We start from the raw sequence: 21,233 nt of genomic DNA, 5'->3' as shown, positions 1-21,233 counted from the left end.
GTGTGTGGTGTCTGTGTGTGTGTGGTGGTGTGTGTGTGTGTTCTGTTGTGTGTCTGTGTGTGTCTGTGTGTGTGTCTGTGTGTTGTGTGTGTGGTCTGTGTGTGTCTGTGTGTGTGGTCTGTGTGTCTGTGTGGTCTGTGTGTGTGTGGTCTGGTGTGTGTGTCTGTGTGTGTCTGTGTTGGTGTGTGTGTGTGTTGTGTCTGTGTGTGTCTGTGTTCTGTGTGTGTGTGTGTGTGTGTCTGTGTCTGTTGTGTGTGTCTGTGTGTCGTGTGTGTGTGTCTGTGTGTGTTCTGTGTGTGTCTGTGTGTGGTGGTCTGTGTGTGTGTGTGGCTGTGTGTGTGTGTCTGTGTGTGTGTGTTGTGTGTGTTGTGTGTCTGTGTGTGTGTCTGTGTGTGTGTCTGTGTGTGTCTGTGTGTGTCTGTGTCTGTGTGTTCTGTGTGTGTCTGTCTGTGTGTGTGGTGTGTGTGTGTCTGTGTGGTGTGTCTGTGTGTGTCTGTGTTGTCTGTGTGTGTGTGTGTGCTGTGTGTGTGGTGTCTGTGTGTGGTGTGTGTCTGTGTGGTGTGGTGTCTGTGTGTGTCTGTGTGTCTGTGTGTCTGTGTGTGTGTCTGTGTGTGTGTGTGTCTGGTGTGTGTCTGTGTGTGTGTCTGTGTGTGTCTGTGTGTGTGTGTCTGTTGTGTGTGTGTCTGTGTGTGTGTCTGTGTGTGTGCCTGTGTGTGTGTGTGTGTCGTGTGTGTGTGTGTGTCTGTGTGTGTGGTGTCTGTGTGTGTTGGTGTCTGTGTGTGTGCTGTGTGTGTCTGTGTTGTGTGTGTGGTGTGTGTGTGTTGTCTGTGTGTGTCTTGTGTGTGTGTGTGTGTGTGTCTGTGGTGTGTGTCTGTGTGTGTTGTGTGTGTGTGTCTTGGTGTGTGTGTGTGTGTGTGGTGTCTGTGTGTGTGTGTCTGTGTGTGTGTGTGTGGTGTCGTGTGTGTGTCTGTGTCTGTGTGTGTCTGGTGTGTGTCTGTGTGTGTGTGTCTGTGTGTGTTGTGTCTGTGTCTGTGTGTGTCGTGTGTTGTGTGTGTGTGTGTGTTGTGTGGTGTGTGTGTGGTGGTGTGTCTGTGTGGTGTCTGTGGTGTGTGTGTGTGTGTGTGTGTCTGTGGTTGTGTGTGTCTGTGTGTGTGTGGTGTGTCTGTGTGTGGTGTCTGTGTGTGTCTGTGTCTGGTGTGTGTGTGGTGTGTGTCTGTGTGTGTGTGTGTGTGTCTGTGTGTTGTGTGTGTGTCTGTGTGTGTGTGTGTCTGTGGTGTGTGTGTGTGTGTGTGTGTGTGTGTGTGTGTGTGGTGTGTGTGTCTGTGTGTGTTGTCTGTGTGGTGTCTGTGTGTGTCTGTGTCTGTGTGGTGTGTGTGGTGTGTCTGTTGTGTGTGTCTGGTGTGTGTCTGTGTGTGTGTGTCTGGTGTGTCTGTGTGTGGTGTGTGTGTGTGTCTGTGTGTGTGTGTGTGTCTGTGTGTGGTGCTGTGTGTGTGTGTGTGTCTGTGTGTGTCTGTGTCTGTGTGTCTGTGTGTGGTGTCTGTGTGTGTGTGTGTCTGGTGTGTGTGTGTGTGTGTGTCTGTGTGTGCTGTGTGTGTGTCTGTGTGTGGTCTGTGGTGTGTCTGTGTGGTGTGTGTCTGTGTGTGTGGTTGTGTGTGTGTGTCTGGTGTGTGTGTGTCTGTGTGTGTGTGTCTGTGTGTGTGTGTGTCTGTGTGTATGTGTTGGGGGTTTTTTTGTTTGTTTTGTTTTGTTCTGGTTTGGTTTTTTTTGTTTGTTTTTGAGACAGAGTCTTGCTCTGTCGCACAGGCTGGAGTGTAGTGGCGCGGTCTTGACTCACTGCAACCTCTGCCTCCCAGGTTCAAGCAATTCTCCTGCCTCAGCCTCCCAAGTAGCTGGGACTACAGACTCCTGCCACCACGTCCGGCTAATTTTTGTATTTTTAGTACAGACGGGGTTTCACCATATTGGCCAGGCTGGTCTTGAACTGACCTTGTGATCCGCCCGCCTCAGCCTCCCAAAGTGCTAGAATTATAGGCGTGAGCCACCGCACCTGACCAGAAAAGGTTTTATAGTATCGTCACCTTTTAGTCCAGCAGCAAAACAAAGCACCATCCGGTTCCTAAAACATGAATCTCCTCATCTCTTTGGGTCCTAGACCTGTTGGAGCTAAAGGATTTGTAGGAAGGAGGGCAGCGCTCAGCCCATTCTTAAAGCCATGGAGGGTTCCCCATGCCCACCTCACGCTGCCCCAAGCCCTTTGCCTTCTCAGACTCAACAGAAGTCACCGGAGTGTCTCTAGTACCTTTTCTCCCTTGGCTGGGAGCTACTCATAGAAATGCAAATCTGCTTTAATTAAGGTGGCTAATAAACAGCAATTATGTTTGCAGCAATTTTTGTTTTGTTCCCGGCATAATTCTGCCTGTTCTCCAGATGCGTTGCTCCCAGCTCTCTTTCCTCTGGTATCTACCATCTAAGTCCCAACTGTTACCCCAGGAATTGAAAAGGGGGAGCATGACCGTTTCCGTCCCTACACCCATCCTTCAAACACCCAGCCCAGCCAGGAAGCCAGCAGAGCGAAGGCTAAACTAGCGGCTCCTTTTGCCTTTCACGGCCAGGCAGGCGTCACACGGGAAAGACTTGGATTAGGTAACAGGAGGAACTGGACAGGAGGTGCTGGGGAACAGGCTCCCCTCCACCAGGCCGACTCTCTTGGCTGTGCAATGTGGTGAATGAGGCAGGTGCTCTCAGAACCTGACACCCATAAACATGTGCCACACTCTGTGATATAACATTGGGGTCCGTTTGGGAGCCATGGCCTCACAGCGTATGCACGCCACCCGTCCAGGGTGATTCCCGCCCTTAGCAGGGGGACATCCATCAACCATTTCTTCCCGTTGGCCCGGCTGGCCGAGGACCTCCCGTTTGTTAGGCAAGGGCGCCCTCTACTGGATGTCTGAGGAATGGTTTGCAGGGGTGCAGCTGGCTGAGGCGGGGGGAGTCTTCCTTCCTCCAGACACCTCCCCACCTCCTTGCCAGGCTTACTACCTCCTCCCTAAAGCTTTCCCCGTCCGCCAGATAGAATTATTCTCTCTCCTCTGAAGTCGGTTAGCACTTTTTCTGCACCGCTCCTGTAGTACTAAGACTCACCACCTTTTATTACAGTTATTTATATCTTCTGGGGATTCTGACTTAGAAGCATTCGCTCATGATCTCTTGAGAGGTTTATGACTGAATGCCTAATTTATCTCTGAGTCCCTACCTTGCACTTTACCTTGCACATACAGGCCTTCGGCAAATGTTTGCTGAATGCTTGGCTTCGTGAATACACTTCTGAACCCACCCAAGAGGGCGCCAGCAGGGACGTGCCCTTCCCAGGTGCCTAATGGGACGCTGTCTCTCAACAGGACCCCCCATCATCTCCAGCACCCAGACCCAGCACGCCCTCCACGGCGAGAAGGGCCAGATCAAGTGCTTCATCCGGAGCACACCGCCGCCGGACCGCATCGTGAGTGCTCCAGGGGCGAGCGGGCGGGGGCTGGGCCAGCAGCCAGACGGTCACTTTTGCCAATAGCTGGGTGGCCAGCCAGGCGGTGGCAACGCACACCTCCGAGGCTCCTTTTCCTTGCTGAGGAAAACTATACCTGCCTTGGCTGTCTTGGAAAAGCGTCGCGAAGACAAAATTGCAGGCCTTTCTCAGAATAGGCAATGCTCTCCCAGGATTCATCTGCCATTCTGCTGAGCTCTGACCTGAACGGTTCTGACCAAATTCCGCATCCTAAGGGCAGAGGGGCACACGAGGGTAGTGGAGAGAAAAGACAAATGACTTCTTCCCTTTCCTGGGCTCCAGGCCAGTATTTAGCAAAATCTTAGAGTGCAGTTAATAGTTAGCAACTCCCTTCTGTGCCTCCCTGAGTCCTCCTTGCCAGGTCTCCATGGCCTTTACCGTCCATGGTAGCCTGCCCTGTTCCCTATCAATCATCCCCTCTAAAGTGACCATTCCATTCTCCCTCCCTTCTTCAAAGAACTTATCCCTGCAATGCAGCTAAGGCAACTGAGGAGTCCACCCTCAGCACCTCCTACCAGGTATTTGCTTGCTTTTTTTTTTTTTTTGAGATGGAGTCTCGCTCTATCACCCAGGCTGGAATGCAGTGGCACAATTTCGGCTCACTGTAACCTCCACCTCCCGGGTTCAAGCAATTCTCGTGCCTCAGCCTTCTGAGTAGCTGGGATTACAGGCATCTGCCACCATGCCCGGCTAATTTTTGTATTTTCAGGAGAGACGGGGTCTTACCACGTTGGTCAGCCTGGTCTCAAACTCCTGAGCTCAATTGATCCTCCTACCCCAGCCTCCCAAAGTGCTAGGATTACAGGCATGAGCCACTATGCCCAGCCAGTATTTGCATTTTTTTAAAGGGAGGGTCTTGCTGAGCACAGAGCCTCATGTCTGTAATCCCAGCGCTTTGGAAGGCTGAGGTGGGAAGATCAATTGAGCCTAGGAGTTTGAGACGAGTCTGGGCAACACAGTGAGACCCTGTCTCTACAACAAAGTTTAAGGTGAGAGCAGAGTCTTTTTTTTTTCTTTCTTTCTTTCTTTTTTGAGACAGAGTCTCACTCTATCACCCAGGCTGGGTGCAATGGCGCAATCTTGGCTCACTGCAACCTCCGCCTCCTGGGTTCAAGCAATTCTCCTGCCTCAACCTCCAGTAACTGGGATTACAGGCACCTGCCACCACACCCGGCTAGTTTTTTTGTATTTTTAGTGATCCAGCGGCAGAGTCTTGTACTCAAATCCATCTGAAACTGGAGAGATCTCAGGCATGAAAACAAAGAAAAGTGAGCGTTTTATAGCACTACTGGGGGAAAACTATTATTTGTAGTAATTCCCAGTGTCTGGCAAAATCCTGCTAGAAGAATGCCCAGGGGTGGAGTGGGCAGGGCAGTTGTACCTTTTCACAAGGCAGCAGTGCAGGGAGGGTGGGGTTGGCCCAGATATGGAGCAGCTGAGGTCACTCTTAACCCGTTCATGCGGGGGCTGACACCCAGGCTGCACCAGTTGAAACTGTCATACTGTAAACTAAGATATTATTAGAGTATTGTTGCCACTACACACTTTCTCAAGCATTCAGTTCATTCGCTTTCTGAAAGATTCACAAAAAAATTGCAAGAACTCACGAATAAAACTAATACCTATGCCTCGTCATTCACTTTACTCTTTAATGTTTTTAATTACAAATGTAACACATGCTCATTGTCAAATATTCCATTCACTCTTGGACATTTTCACATCTTCTCTCCAGAAATATCTGATGCTAGGCCAGCAGTTCCCGCCGGCCCCCGGGGACATTTGGCAGTGCCTGGAGACATTTTGGTTGTCATTACTTGGAGGATACTCCTGGCACCGGGTGTGTAGGGGCCAGGGTGCCGCTGACATCCTGCAGTGCCTGGGACAGCCCCACAGCCAGGAATGGGTCAGTCCAGCATGACAATGGCACTAAGTTTGAGAAACTCAGTCCCTCTCATCAGCCCTGAACCAGGGTGTGCGAGGCGCTTACACGATGAGGTGCAGACAGTGTATGTGGCCGGCTCTGAAAACTGTTAACCAGCAGCCCTGTAAACTAAAGTAGACAAAGGTGATCACAGACACAGCTCTGTAGACACATTTCTCACACAGACATACAACGTCACACAGGTAGACGCATTCATGGGGCTGCTGTCCTCACTCACACCCACCCAGGCAGCCGCAGTCCCAGGGGACACTTGTGTGGCGGCGCAGGGCGCAGGCCAGCAGGGCACCCACTTTGCCCAGAAAGATGCTCCCCAGGCCCCCTTCTGGGATGGAAAGGCCCTCTGAGGATGCCCCGGAGTACGTGTGTGTGCTTGTGCTTGTGGATTGTGTACATATGCGGTGTGGGTGTGTTGTCGTGTATGTGTGTCAGAGCATATGTGAACATGTATATCTGTCGGTGGTGTGTGTACTTGTGTGTGTGAGCACATGGTGTTGTGTATGTCATAGTGTGTGTACCTGTATGTACACATGATGGTGTGTGTATGGCGAATGTGTACATGTGTTGTAGTGTGTGTTGTGGTACATACATGCATGTAAGCATGCTTGTATGGTGTATTGTGGCATATGGTGTGTGCATCTTGGTGTGTGTGTGCATGTGTACATGTATTTGGGGGAGTGTCTGTGCGTTGCATGTAGATGTGGTGTCGTGTCTGCCATGTGTATGTACATGTCTGTATCACGTTTTTAGTGTGAAGTGTGATGTGCATGTATTGTGATGTATGTATGTTGTGGCATGTGCACATGTGTGCAGGCATGTGTGCGATGTGATGTGTGTGATTTGGTGTATGCATGTGCTGTGATGCATATTTATGTGTGTTGTGGTACATGTACTTGCGTATGCATGTTTGTGGTGCGTGTGCACAAACTGTGTATACACATTGGTGGTATGTGTATGTTGTGATGTATGTGTTATAGTGGGTGCACATTTGTGGTGTGTGTGCAAAGCTGTGTGTACATATTTGTGGGGTGTGTGGTATGTATATAAAGGTGCTGACCATGTGTGCGGTGCTGTGCATAGACATGTGTGTGTTGGTGTGCACATGTGTACATGCATGTTTGTGCTGTGTGGGATGTTGTGCATGCGCATGTGTGGTGATGTGTGTTGTGTGTGCACCTGCATGTGTGCATATTTGTGGTGTGTGGTGTGTGTGCCTGCATACATACCCGAGTGTACATGTGTTAGTGTGTGGCAGTGAGCATGAACATGAGCAGGGCAGTGGCACTGTGACTCTGGTGTGGGCATGTCCTGGGCCCCTCTGGTGGAGTCTGCTCCTGATTCTGCGCCCCCGGACAGGCCTGGTCCTGGAAGGAGAACGTTCTGGAGTCGGGGACATCGGGGCGCTACACGGTGGAGACCATCAGCACCGAGGAGGGCGTCATCTCCACCCTGACCATCAGCAACATCGTGCGGGCCGACTTCCAGACCATCTACAACTGCACGGCCTGGAACAGCTTTGGCTCCGACACCGAGATCATCCGGCTCAAGGAGCAAGGTGAGAGCTGCCAGGGCCGTCAGGGAACGATGAACGATGGAACCAGAGCGGCCCTCTCCTCACCTAGGGCAGGGCCCGGGTGGCTGCAAGGTGGGCCGGGGCCCAAGGACAAGCCACAGTGCTCCTCCTGGCCGACCACACAGCCTAGCCAGCCAGAAGCCTCCTCAGCCAGGCTCTCCCTGAAGCAAGGGCCACTAGCCTCCACCAGGAACCAAGAAAGGGAAGAACACAGCTCAGAGTGGCAGCCCTTGAGGGCGATACTTCAGTAGGAGGTGACCACAGCAGTGAGCAGGCGGGTGGCAATGACAAGCTGCCCAGCAGCCTCCGGAGGCCCTGGCTTCTGTGCCCTGCCCTCCGCCGTGGGCCCTGGTCTGACACAAAGTGCCCTTTGGGAGGTGTCATACCTGGGTGGAGCGTGGGATATACTGGCATGGGTGTGCTGGGAACCTGGCCCAGCCACAGTTAAGACGACAAGCCCATCCAGTTACTCAGACAGAAGTCCCACAGAGGGCACCCACTCCAAAGCTAAGGGGTTGGGCTTGTTTGTCCAGATCCCTAGGGTCGGGGGCTGGGCTCACACCACCTGCAGACCTAGGAGGCACAGGGACCCCTGTGCCCCAAAGGCAGCGCTGGGCAAAGCAGCCGGGTGGGTGAGAAGGAGGAGGAAGAAGCCTCACCCCACTGAGCCCCCGTGCGCTGACGTCCCAGCTCCTGGTCAAAGATGCTCAGATCTCCAGTGTCTGCTCGGAGTTCTCAGGCCCAGACAGCAGGATGGGGAGCCTTGGAGGGGCACGGAGGGGTGGCTCCGGAAGCTCCGCCACAGCCAGCAGCAAGCTGGGTTCTGAGAGGGGTGGTCAATCTTGCCCTTTTGCCAGCAGGGGCTAAGCCATGGTGGACCAGGGATTCGTGCTCAACTGGGCCTGGGCCTTTGGATGGGCCTCGGGCGCCCAGGAGGCCTCAGTCCTGGCAGTCTCTGACACCCTCTTAGGTAAAGGCCCATTCGCAGGCTGTCAGGCCCAGCAAGAAATTCTAGGCCAAGTGGGTGGTCTCAGTAGGGTCCCCAGGCCTCCGTGGACCACACCAGGATCACACCTATGGGTGAAATCACACAGTATCTCCCAACACCTCTTCCCTAATAGGTGCTGCTTTGCATAATGCTTTGCACATAATTTGCATAATATCATCCACACATCATCCCAAACCTTCCTGGTCCCCTGTTGCCTACCCTCCGTGTCTTCTCCTTGGTGCCCCCACCCCCATGCCCTCCCCCAAGTGTTCTCACCCCAACCTTCCCAGACCCCTCCGAGACATGATTTCTCTCTCTGGTCCCTAGCCCCTGCAGAGTCTCTAAGTCAGTCTGAGTGAACTCCAAGTTCAACTGGGCTAGCCTGGATCTGTTGGGGGTCCCAGAGACATGACTGGGAAAGGAACCCCTCACCCAGCCCCCCTCAAGCAGCTAATCCCCAGTCCCACCCCACCCTGGCCAGCCAGGCCCTGGCTGTAGACGCTTGCTTTATTTCCAAACAGGTTCGGAAATGAAGTCGGGAGCCGGGCTGGAAGCAGGTACGGAAGGAGATGATGAGAATGGCCCTGGGCAGGGGGTGGGGGAAGGGACTTCTTGGCTAGCTGGGGAGGGAACCCAGCAGGGGGTAGGGAGGCCTGTGCTGGCCAATAATGTCTCTGCCCTCCCCCGTCCTGAGGGTTTAGTGTAGTCAGAGCAGCGGGGCGGGGGGGTCCCAGCCATTTTGGGCCTAGGGACCCCAGAGACCTGTCTCCTGCCTGCCGCTGGAACCTACAACTCCTTCCGCTCTGAGACACTGACTCTCGCTCTTCCCTGCTCCATTCCTTCCATCCTTTCTCTTTGGGAGCCCTGACTCCTGGCCTCTGGGGTCAGCTGGCCTCTGGGGTCAGCTGGTCCCTGTCCTGACTGCCTTCTGCTTCCAGGCTCTCTCCGACCCTTCCTACTTCTCCACATCATCACCCGCTTGGCCACTGCTTCCCAGGACGCCGGGGGCCCCAGCCCCCGCTGTGGCTTGTGCATCCATGCTTGCTGTTTGCCACCCTCCCTACTCCTGCAGTCCCTGTGGAACCGTCATCTCACCCCCGGCTGAGGCTGCAGGGCAGCGCCTCCCTCCCCAGGCACACACAGCAAAGCAGTCATCATGTCCCCTGGGTAGAGTTGCTCTCAACCCCATCTCCAAGCAGAAAAACAGAGAAGAGAATTAGGAACAGCAAGCTAGGCTCTATGGCCATGCTGAAAACTTGAGTGGTCCTCCACCCTGGGCCTCCTGCCACACTGGCCCCTGGCCCGTGTTACCTCCTCCAGCTCCACATGGGATCCTCGTGCCCCTGCCTCTGCCCCTCCTGGCAGACATGCCCCTATCAGAGCACCAACCCAGGGTGCAGGTTGCTCACAGAGGCCCCTGCAGCCCACGCTGGGGCAACCCAGAAAGCTGCCAGCCTCCCGCTGCGTTCTCCCCAGGTCCATGCTAATGCTGAGGGTGGTGTCTCCTGTCTCCGTGTCTCCTGTGTCTGCGGACACCCATCCGGAGCTCCCCAACACCCTCTCCCCTCGGTGGCTGACTCCTGGTGCCTGGCACACCTCCTTGGATGGAGGGCAGGCTGAGCGGGGACAGGCCCTCCCTCCAGTCCCTCTCCAGGGGCCATGCAGGGAAGGCTCTGTGCAGAGAGGAGGGGCCTGCACAGCACCCTAGGCCAAACCTGAGGAAGCCAGGCAAGGAGGAAACACACACAGGCAGGCTGGGGACTGGAAAGGGATGCCATCCCCGGGCACTCACCCCCACAGGACCCCCTGCTCTCCCCCTGTCCACCTGCCTGGGGACCGTTGTCCAGCTAAGAGGGCGCCCCGCCCCCAGCCGTCAGCAGCATGTGGAAACATGGGCTGGGGATCCCAGGATCGGAAGGCACCTTCAGTGCCGCTGCCCAGCTCTCCAGGCTGCAGACAAGGCCCTGAGGCCCAGAGGTGTTAAGGAGCCTTCCATGGGCATGCTTTGGCTCTGAGCTCTGCTGAGACAAGCCCTGTGTTTTTTCAAGGAAACTTACCAGGAATCTGAGGAGAAACCAACCCAAATCCATCCAATTCCAAAGCAGAGAGTCAATGAGCTGCCAAAGCCGTTTCCCTTTCCTCATGGAACTGAAACCTAAAGACGTTGTCATCTATTGGGCAAGGCAAGCTCAGCTGAGTCCCAGCCCCTTTTCTCAGTCTGACTCTTGAACCAACTTGGGCACCTCGCGTTTCAACCCCTAAGTGTCTACCACTCCACTTCCTCTTGGTCCCCTGCCCATCACCCCTGCAGTTGTCCTGGCCACTAATTGGTAGGTAATGAATGGCTTTGTGTGCAAGTTCTGGGGTGGCAAAGGGATGTGCCAGCTTAACTAACAACACTGCCAGCCAGGGGCGCCAGCTTCCTCTGGCCAGAGGGCAAATGGCTGCCCCCCATCCCCACCCCTCGATACCTCCTCCCAGCAGCATCTTCAGAGGCCAGGGTTTGAGGTCTTTCTCCTCTCTTTAAAGAAAAAGACAACAAAAGGCCTGTTGGGTTGTAACCCAGAACGGATACCTAGTTGTCCCCAGTCGCCCACACTGACGAATGCAGGGTAGGCTGGGGAGGTGCTCAGTCTTTAAAAGGAGCTTTCCTGGCCTTTAAGACTGTGAACTGCTGATCAGGCACAGTGGCTCACGCCTGTAATCTCAGCACTTTTGGAGGTTGAGGCGGGCAGATCACCTGAGGTCAGGAGTTTGAGACCAGCCTGGCCGATATGGTGAAACCCCATCTCTACTAAAAATACAAAAACTAGCCAGGCATGGTGGCATGTGCCTGTAATCCCAGCTATTCGAGAGGCTGAGTCCGGAGAATCACTTGAACCTAGGAGGCAGAGGTTGCAGTGAGCTGAGACCATGCCACTGCACTCCAGCCTGGGCGTCACAGCCAGACTCCATCCCAAAAATAAAAGACTGTGAACTGCTGGTGACCCCTTCCCAGGTAACAACAACAGCAAACACCAAACAGGGCTGGGTGCCAGACTCTGCTCCGAGGCCTCTGCCCACACTCACCCAGGTCAAGCCCGTAACAACTCTCAGAGGGTGGTAGCATTATCCCCACTCTACAGATACAAGAGAGGCAAAGTCCGCTGCTCAGAAGAAGGGATGGAGCCAGAACTCGGAGCAGCGGCAGCCTGGGCAGTACCGAGCATATGAGATGTGGAGGATCTCACATGTCACTCTGTGGGTGGAGCTGGACAGGGTGGGAGTGGGGTGAGCAGAGGGGCGAGGGCAGTGACAGGAGACCTAGATTGACCCTGGCTGTGCAGCTCCTGTGTGTCCCTGGCTAAATCACTTGACTTCTCTGGACCTCAGTGAGAGCCCCAAGCTGTCCCCGCCCCAGCATTCTCTAGTTCTATTCCTGATGGACTCCTCATGGCCCCAGATCGTGTGCTCAGGCCCCACTTGCAGCCCTAGAAGGGCCAGAGCTGTCTGGAAGATCACCCCCAACTCCATCCTTACCCTCCCTGTCCCTACCCCCACTCGGCTTGGGCAGGAGACAGGCTGCAGAGACTCAGCAGGGGTGAGGGCTTGCCCACCCAGTGTGTGGGCCTCTCTTGCCGAGAGGGGTGCAAGGATGCTCAGAGGGGAGGCCTCCAGGGAGAAGCTGCAGACCTGGAGATGGAGGGAAAGGGGCCTCTCTCCTTAAAGAGGTTGCAGTGGAGAAGTTGTAACCCTGCTCCCTGGCCCCTGAGACTTGGACACCTGAGGGCCACAACTGATGCCCAGCAGACCTGCGGGGAAGCTGCTTAGACCTGGAAACACTAAGAGCCGGATGTCCTCTGTATTCACCTGAGAAAGGGAAGGGAAGGAGAGAACATACTGAACAAACAAGGGCAGTGACCATAGGCGTTTTTCAAAAAAAGCCAAGGCCTATGACTCACTGGCCAAAGTGTGATAGAGCATTTCTGTTTAATGCCAGAGAGAGCTCCATCGTGCCAGCCTCACCCTTCATCTCCAGTCCTCCTGTCCCCTGGCCCTCCCTTCTCCGTGTCTGCCTGCCTCGCTCTCCTTCCTCTGCCCTTTGCCCCAGTTCCCCCGCCCTCTCCCCTACCCACCAAGCCCCTGTGTCCTCCACCCTGGTCTTTGCAGTCCCAGCTAGAGCTGAACCCGGTTGGACTCGGCCTGTGCCTGCCCAGGCCCGACTGAGGCATTTCCTAGGAGGGCCCCATGTGGCAGGGGCTGCGCCCACAGGAACGGGGTGAGATCTTGGGGGGATAGGCCATTCCCCATCCCTCGTCAGCTGTGCCCGCTTCTCTCCCACAGAGTCTGTGCCGATGGCTGTCATCATTGGGGTGGCCGTAGGAGCTGGCGTGGCCTTCCTCGTCCTTATGGCAACCATCGTGGCCTTCTGCTGTGCCCGTTCCCAGAGAAGTACGGGAGGGAGATCCGGGATCTCAGGGAGGGGGACAGAGAAAAAGGCCAGGCTTAGGCTGCCCCGGAGAGCAAGTAAGCAGGAGTGCAATGAACAGGGGTCCTAACAGTGCTGTGAGCTCCTGGGGCAGGGATTGGGTCTGATGTATCGGTGTATGTGAGCCTGGGCAACATGGCGTCTGGCAGAGTGGGCAGTAGGCTGAGGTTGACCTGGACTAGACTGAGCTTCATCTGCAGGGCAGCCAGCATTTTGGATTGAACACATAGCTCTTTCGATCAGGAACTGTACAGAAAGATAGGGGGAAAAGTGGTTTGTGGTTTGATCCTTGCTCTACAAGAGCTGTTAGTCTAGGAAGACCCCATCTATACAACAAAATAAAAATAAACTAAAGAGCTGCTAGTCTCACCAGAAAAATCGGGTCACTCACATAGCTGTGGGGGAGTGGATGGGGAAGCAATAAAGGAAATGCTTTGAGCAAACTTTTAAAGGTCTTCAGTGATTGCCAATAAAATTCTAGTGTTTGTGCATGCTTGAAGAATTGCATGCACCCAGGAGATATGTGTGAGAGATTGGATGGCAGAGAACAGGTGAAGACAATGGAGACACAGTGTTCCAGTCCCACCCTGGGCCAGCCACAGCAATTCCAGGCCTTGGTTTCCTCATTTATAATGAGGATATGACCCTGAGGACCCCATCTGGCACTAACATTGTATAAGTGTAATGCACAAAATGAATCACCGGAATGGTCTCCTCCTCTTCCACTCAGCAGCCTGCACATGTCTGAAGAAAGCTGTTCCCCTTGCGTTTTCTGCACTCCGAGCTAAGCAGCCTTGGCTCTTATGACCACCCCAGCAATAATGTGGTCTCAGGACCTCTATCACCACCCTCTCAGTGGAAATTATAGGGGAGCATATAAATATATACACATACACACATATATATACACATATATATGCATATATATAATATATATATGTTTTTTTTATATAGAGTCTCTCTCTTTTGGCCATGCTGGAGTACAGTGACATGATCTCAGCTCACTGCAACCTCCGCCTCCCAGGTTCAAGCGATTCTCGTGCCTCAGCCTCCTGAGTCACTGGGATTACAGGCGTGTGCCACCATGCCTGGCTATTTTTTTAATTTTTTGCAGAGACAGGGTTTCACCATGTTGCCCAGGCTGGTCTCGAACTGCTGGCCTCAAGTGGTCTGCCTGCCTCAGCCTCCCAAAGTGCTGGGATTACAGGCATGAGCCACAGCGCCAGCTCCTCAAGAATTTCCCTTTTTTTTCTCTCTCTCTCTTTTGAGACGGAGTCTTGCCCTGTTGCCCAGGCTGGAGCGCAGTGGCACAATCTCAGCTTACTGCAACCCCCGCCTCCCGGGTTCATTCAAGTGATTCTCATGCTCAGCCTCCCCAGTAGCTGGCATTACAGGCGCCCACCACCACGCCCAGCTAATTTTTGGGTTTTTAATAGAGACAGGGTTTCACCATGTTAGTCAGGCTGGTGTCAAACTCCTGACCTCATGATCTGCCCACGTTGCCCTCCCAAAGTGCTGGGATTACAGGCGTGAGCCACCGCACCCAGCCAAGAATTTTCTAACAGAGTTCTCCAACTAGAAACAGGCTGCCTCCTGCAGAAGTAGCAGTAAAGCTTCCATCACGGAGGCGTCAACAGAGAAGCTGCCCAGCGCCTCAGGGGTGTTTCTCTTTAGATGGGGGTTGGCCATGGGCAATTTAAGGTCCTTTCCAACACTGAGATTTGTGGTTCTATGAATGGAGGGATCGGAGTCTGCCTGGTAGAGTAAGTCAGAGAAGAATTCTAGAAGGAAGTGAGAATTCAGTAGGATGAAAAGGACCTAGCTCAGTAAGGTGGACAAGTGGCTGAAGACAATCTTGCAAGCCAAGGGTGCATGGCTGAGGGGCATGTGACAGGAGCCAGGCCGCCCATGGGGTTAGCCTCCTCTGAGGCCCAAATGCCCACAGTATCTCCATATGAAGGTTCTGTTGGTGGGGGGCCAGTGAAGCTGCTGAGTTCAGGGGCTAAAGGGGAAATGCAGAGGGTGGCAGAGCGGAGGCAGGGGACTGCAAGGGAGCTTGACATCTCAAAAGTAAGAATTAAATCTATCATCTATACTTTACTATTTTATCTCCAGATCTCAAAGGTGTTGTGTCAGCCAAAAATGATATCCGAGTGGAAATTGTCCACAAGGAACCGGCCTCTGGTCGGGAGGCTGAGGAGCACTCCACCATCAAGCAGCTAATGGTAAGAATGCGATTACGCCCCATCCTATCCCGTGACCCCATTCCCAGAAGGTCCTGGGACTAGAGGCTTCTCAATGACCTAGATGCTTCCAAAAAGCAAAGCAGCGGTCAAGATGCCCCCCACCCACCCCACAATAGGTGAGGCACACACTGTCAGCCAACAAATGTGATTGTGTGCCTGCTATACTGTGCTTGTGTTCTGGGAGACTCAAAGGCATCTAAGATGCAGTGCAGGCCAGGCGCAGTGGCTCACGCCCGTAATCCCAACACTTTGGGAGACCGAGTTGGGAGGATCACTTGAGGTTAGGAGTTCAAGACCAGCCTGGCCAACATTGTGAAACAACATCTCTACTAAAAATATAAAAATTAGCTGGGTGTGGTGGCGGGCGCCTGTAATCCCAGCGACTAGGGAAACTGAGGCAGGAGAATTGCTTGAACCCGGGAGGTGGAGGTTGCAGTGAGCTGAGCTCAGGCCACTGTACCCCAGCCTGGGTGAGAGTGAGACTCCATCTCAAAACAACAACAACGAAAAAGTTGCAGTCCAGCCTTCAGAGAGCCTGGCTCTTCCATAAGGAGAAAAGACATAAGCATAAATTGCCACAATATGCTGTTATATAACATATAATCCCCTACCCCACCCTCTGCACACACACACATAGCTATTATAGATATTCAGTACAAGTCCTCTCCCTCATCTGCCACACCCCACCAAAACAAAGTCTGCACGAAACACAGGTTCCTCCTTGGGGACTGGACTGCAGGTGAACTCATCACTTCTCCAGCCACATTAAGCCTGCTCCTCCTCTTCTGAATCCCCATTGATGGGCCATCATCTACCCAGTTGTCCAAGCAGAAACTAAGACAACCATGCTAGAAGTTTCTGGTTGCCTTGGTTGTAACATGTTGGAGTGGAGGCGGCGAAGCAAGGGATACAGTAGATGGGCTTTTTGGTGCCTCAGGGTCCTCATCCATGAAATGGGTCTGAAAGCCACAGTATACAGGGCTGTGGTGAGGGTGAAGTGGGCAAAACTCAGAAGGGCTTGAAGCCCATGGAACACAATAAGTGCTCAACAAATATTAGCTATTTATGTTGCTAGAGGGTGAGCAGCAGCTGCTGTGTTAATCCTGGGGTCTTCGGAGCCTTACACAGACCCTGGTAGAGGCTCACAGACCTTTACTGAATCAAACTGACTTTTCCCTTGGCTACGCTTTCTCTCTCCAATTGATTTTCAGGTCCTGTCAATTCCACTTCAAAAAGTGTCTCAAATGTGTGCCCCACCTGTCCTCCACCATCACTTCTTTACTTCCCGCCTCGTCCTTCCTCCCCTGAATGATTACGGCAGCCTCCCAGTTGGTCTCAGCCTTCTAGTCTTTTGTCTCTTTTCTCAATGCACCCTCGAGAGCCTTGAGAAAAGAGTCTTTCTTTTTTTTTTTTTTTTTTTTTTTTTGAGGCGGAGTCTCGCTCTGTCGCCCGGGCTGGAGTGCAGTGGCCAGATCTCAGCTCACTGCAAGCTCCGCCTCCCGGGTTTACGCCATTCTCCTGCCTCAGCCTCCCGAGTAGCTGGGACTACAGGCGCCCGCCACCTCGCCCGGCTAGTTTTTGTATTTTTAGTAGAGACGGGGTTTCACCGTGTTAGCCAGGATGGTCTCGATCTCCTGACCTCGTGATCCGCCCGTCTCAGCCTCCCAAAGTGCTGGGATTACAGGCTTGAGCCACCATGCCCGGCCGAGAAAAGAGTCTTTCTAAAATGCAAATCTGGTCCTGTTACTTGCCCACTTAAAATTCCTCGGTGGCTCCCCACATCTGCTGGACAAAGTCCAACTTCCGGGTGCGTCATCAGGGCTCCTCAATGCCAGGCAGCCACCAACCTCTCCAGCTCCATTTTCCGGCCAAGTGCATCTGGCCTTCCAGACATGCCAAAGAGCTTGATTCCTGGCCTTCGAGTCTTCCAGACTTCAAAGGCCTGTGCACCGGCTGTTCCCTCTGCCTGCTAATTTTGTCTGTTGAATTTCACATTCTCCTATGACAATCAACTCCAAGATGTTCCGGCCTTGTCCTCCCCACCCCTGGCAGAGCTGTGCACCTTCTGCTCTCCCAAAACACTTTGTATGTGCCTCCTTTATAGTGCATTCCCCCAATTCCATGTTAGCTTCCCCAGTTATCCCAGAGTTCCTCGAGGGCAAAGGTCATGTTCGAGTCTATGCTCATCTATTTCCCCTGGGGCCTAACACAGGGCCTGACACAGTGGAGTGTTTAATTTTACGAGGGAGGAAACCACAGCCTAGACCTCAGAAGGGATGATGTCTCTATACTTAAGTTTAATCAGGTGTGTCCTTCATCCCAAATGGGACCTTGAATTCTCTCCCACTGGGACATTCTGTTTGCCTCAGACTGTCTCCACATCCCTTAGTCCAAACCCACAGGCAAGAGTGGGGGCTGGGCCGCTCAGTGTCAGGTGGGAGCAGAAGGGACTTGCTGAGGGCTCAGGGCTAAGCCACCCCTTGAGGAGATGGTCATTCTCCCATTCCTTTCACCTCCTGGCCCCAAGACAGACCCATCTGCAAGGAGAGGCAGACTTAGAAATTGAATCTGATGGGAAAGAAGGTCTCCAATCCAGACAGTGTCAGAGCATTTACTGGAAAAATGAACCACGTGGTCTCCTTAGTGAGGAGGCAGCAGGGTGGCAGCACCTTGGCTGATTTCATGGGGCTCCGAAAAGAAAAGAGGAAAGCAAGTTGCAAAACAGAAGAAACATCCCGACCCAGAGAGTAGGAGGGAACCCACTACCTATACCGTGCAACTAGCAGAGAGATGCATGGCAAGCCTCTCGCGTGTCACAGGTTAAGCATCATGTGGTTATTCAGGTTAATTCATACGCCCACTGTGTGTGGAGTAAGCTTTTTCATCTTATGTCTAATAATTATGTTAATTTTTAATAATTTAGAGCTAAGCCACTTTGCCTATTCATTCAACATATACACACCATCTGAAGCAGCTCTATTGTGTACTGTGCTAGGCACTGGCAAATCAAATAATTAAGAGATTCCCGGGCGCGGTGGCTCAAGCCTGTAATCCCAGCACTTTGGGAGGCCGAGACGGGCGGATCATGAGGTCAGGAGATCGAGACCATCCTGGCTAACACGGTGAAACCCCGTCTCTACTAAAAAATACAAAAAACTAGCCGGGCGAGGTGGCGGGCGCCTGTAGTCCCAGCTACTCGGGAGGCTGAGGCAGGAGAATGGCGTAAACCCGGGAGGCGGAGCTTGCAGTGAGCTGAGATCCGGCCACTGTACTCCAGCCCAGGCGATAGAGCGAGACTCGTCTCAAAAAAAAAAAAAAAAAAAAAAAAGAGATTCCATCCCAAAAGCATGCAAGGTCAGTGACCACAACATGCAAAGCACTGAACCAGGTGTGGGGGTACCCAGAAACAAGCAGGAAGTGATCTTTGCCCTCAGGCTGTTTGGCATCTCTAAGGAAGATAACTTTTCATTAGAATAACAGATGTGGCCCATGTCGCCAGCATCTCACAGATAGTTATTCCTTGTGGCTCCTTAAGGCCTGCACTAGGCCTGCACGCTGGATAAGAAACTGCCCTAAGGAGCCTGGCCGTGCCCAGTGGTTGACATTCTGAAATTATTTATCTGCAAGTCCATCTCCCTGATGAGCAGAGCTGTATCTTAATGTACGTTCATCTGTGGATCCCTGGTCCTTAGCAGAGCACCTGGCCGGCATTTTACAACAAACGTTCAGTGAATGGAATTGAATCAGGCATGTGAGATCTCTGGTGGTGGCCTCGCCCAAGCGAGGAAAGTATGGCCTCGGATACCTGCCCCTCGCCTCCCCTAACTGCCCCTCACCTCACCGACCCACCCATCCCCCTCAACTGCTTCCCTGTCTCCTAGGATGGGGGTCCAGGAACTCCTCCTGAGTCTTTCACATGGTCCAGGCATTGAGGGGTTGTGGGGCTTATATAGGGCAATCTTTTGAGTTTCTGATCTCATCTTTTCCTTGGGGGAAGTGAGCAGCCTTTTTTTGGGTTGCAGATGGACCGGGGTGAATTCCAGCAAGACTCAGTCCTGAAACAGCTGGAGGTCCTCAAAGAAGAGGAGAAAGAGTTTCAGAACCTGAAGGTAAGAAGGGCTCCAGGTTATAAGACACAGCTGTGGAATCTGCTCTTAAGGTCTGATGGCCCAAACCCCAAATCTATACATCAAATGACAGCAAGTCGAGAAGAGAAGGCCAGAGACCAGCTTGGTGGCAGGTACCCGTCCCTGCCTAAGGCACCTGCTCTCTTCACCCCAACGCTGAGGAGGCTGAGAGAGCTAATGCTGAGACTCCCCAGTTCTCTTCCACAGCCTCCTCACATGTAGATTCAAAATGAAGCATCCACATTCTGGATAAAAACAATTAAAAAGTCTGACTTTCAAATGACCTTGCATCGCCCTGACATAAACCCAGTCAAGAGCCTCTGCTTCCCTCCTTTGGCCCTCACCCTTGCCGGCCCTCCCCACCTGGGGTCCGCAGTTCCCCTTCTGCCGTCTCCTGTTCAGTGTCCTTCTGCCCCTGCACCCTCCCTGCAGCTGTTCACCCCCGAGTTTGCTCCCTACCAGGTCACTCCCTTCCTCCTGTTTTCCCTCTTCCCTCCCCGCATAAGAGGACGGGCTCAGCCTGGAAACCCCAGCCACGTTCAGTGGAGGCTCCACCAGGTGATGCTCCTCTTTCTCTCGCCCACCCAGGACCCCACCAATGGCTACTACAGCGTCAACACCTTCAAAGAGCACCACTCAACCCCAACCATCTCCCTCTCCAGCTGCCAGCCCGACCTGCGTCCTGCGGGCAAGCAGCGTGTGCCCACTGGCATGTCCTTCACCAATATCTACAGCACCCTGAGCGGCCAGGGCCGCCTCTACGACTACGGGCAGCGGTTCGTGCTGGGGATGGGCAGCTCGTCCATCGAGCTTTGTGAGCGGGAGTTCCAGAGAGGTTCCCTCAGCGACAGCAGCTCCTTCCTGGACACGCAGTGTGACAGCAGCGTCAGCAGCAGCGGCAAGCAGGATGGCTATGTGCAGTTCGACAAGGCCAGCAAGGCTTCTGCCTCCTCCTCCCACCACTCCCAGTCCTCGTCCCAGAACTCTGACCCCAGTCGACCCCTGCAGCGGCGGATGCAGACTCACGTCTAAGGATCACACACCGCGGGTGGGATGGGCCAGGGAAGAGGGCAGGGCAAGTTTCGGTTGTCCAGGGACGCGGGGTACTTTGCAGAGGACCCCAGAACTGGCCACCTCCAGGACAGCCTCCCAGCACCTCTGCCACCGCCTTCCTTCGAAGCTCTGATCAAGCACAAATCTCGGTCCCCAGGTGCGGTGTGCCAGAGGTGGGCGGGTGGGGAGATAGACAGAGGCCGAGGCCGAGTGCGCTGTGCTCAGTGCTGGACACCGTGTCCCCGGCCCTTTCCTGGAGGCCTCTCTACCACCTGCTCTGCCCACAGGCACAAGTGGCAGCTATAACTTTGCTTTCACGAAACTGCGGTCCACTCTCTGGTCTCTCCGTGGGCTCTACCCCTCGCTGACCACAAGCCCTCCCTACCCCTGTGCCTGTGCTCCCATACAGCCCTGGGGAGAAGGGGATGAGGTCTTCCCAGCACTGAGCTGCCCCAGAAAGCCCGGCTCCCCACTGCTGCTCAGAGCCCATACCCTGGAGGCTGAGAAGCCAGAAATGGCCTTGGCTAAAGGAGCCTCTCTCTCACCAGGATGGCCGGGAGCCCACCCCCAATTTGTTTGGTGTTTTGTGTCCATACTCTTGCAGTTCTGTCCTTGGACTTGATGCCTCTGAACTCTGCGGTGGGACCGGCCCCATCAGAGCCTGGTGCACTGGGGGGAGGGAGGGAGGAGGGAGCCTGTGCTTATGGTGCACCTGGCCCGGCGTGCCCCTCCTGGGCTGTGTGACCCCAGCCTCCCCACCCACCTCCTGCTTTGTGTACTCCTCCCTTCCCCCTCAGCACAATCGGAGTTAATATGAGAAGTGCGGGAGCTTTTCTGGTCGGGGTTCTCTGAACAGTTATGCAGAGAGTGCTTCCTGCGAGGTGTGGCATTTGAAGGGGCTGGAGGGCAGGTCTTTAAGATGGCAAGACTGCCCTTCTCAGCTCATCAACACAAGAATGACAATCCTGTCTTCGGTAAGGCTCCACGAGAAGAGAGGAAGTATATCTACACCTCACCCCTCCCAGTCACCACCTGAGAATAAATGTTAGGGACAGTACTCCAACATGTTTGTTCTGTTCTTTTGTTCCTACAAAGCACCACAGGAAGAACCCAAGAGCTCACAGAATGCGTTGGGAACCCAAGGATCTCTGCCCTCCTTTGATTCAATCTTCCTAGATAATGAAGGCAGTTGACAGGTCTGGTTGTGGTGGCAATAAAACCTACAGGCTGACTCCTCTCCTTTGCGGGTAGACCCAATCCAGAGGACGTGTGGGACT

At 53.7% G+C, this 21,233-nt stretch overlaps 1 protein-coding gene across 2 annotated transcripts in view; it reads left to right on the top strand.

The window, feature by feature from the left end:
* The window catches only part of KIRREL3 (kirre like nephrin family adhesion molecule 3), a 574,170-nt gene extending 553,151 nt beyond the window's left edge, over positions 1-21,019 (top strand). Inside the window, exons 11-17 of one of the 2 annotated variants that reach the window (XM_033206176.1) lie at positions 3,402-3,502; positions 6,858-7,056; positions 8,584-8,619; positions 12,386-12,493; positions 14,646-14,755; positions 18,799-18,885; positions 19,492-21,010. In XM_033206176.1, the coding sequence (XP_033062067.1) occupies positions 3,402-3,502; positions 6,858-7,056; positions 8,584-8,619; positions 12,386-12,493; positions 14,646-14,755; positions 18,799-18,885; positions 19,492-19,935 (1,085 nt within the window). In that variant the 3' untranslated portion in view covers positions 19,936-21,010. Of the gene's footprint in view, positions 1-3,401; positions 3,503-6,857; positions 7,057-8,583; positions 8,620-12,385; positions 12,494-14,645; positions 14,756-18,798; positions 18,886-19,491 lie in introns of both variants that reach the window. The other variant, XM_033206178.1, reaches the window with a different exon arrangement.
* The last annotated feature ends 214 nt before the right edge of the window (positions 21,020-21,233 follow it).

The sequence above is a fragment of the Trachypithecus francoisi genome, unplaced genomic scaffold (genome assembly GCF_009764315.1).
Source record: "Trachypithecus francoisi isolate TF-2019V2 unplaced genomic scaffold, Tfra_2.0 Lachesis_group8, whole genome shotgun sequence".
Taxonomy (NCBI): domain Eukaryota; kingdom Metazoa; phylum Chordata; class Mammalia; order Primates; family Cercopithecidae; genus Trachypithecus; species Trachypithecus francoisi.
This window is presented reverse-complemented; position numbering and strand designations above follow the sequence as displayed.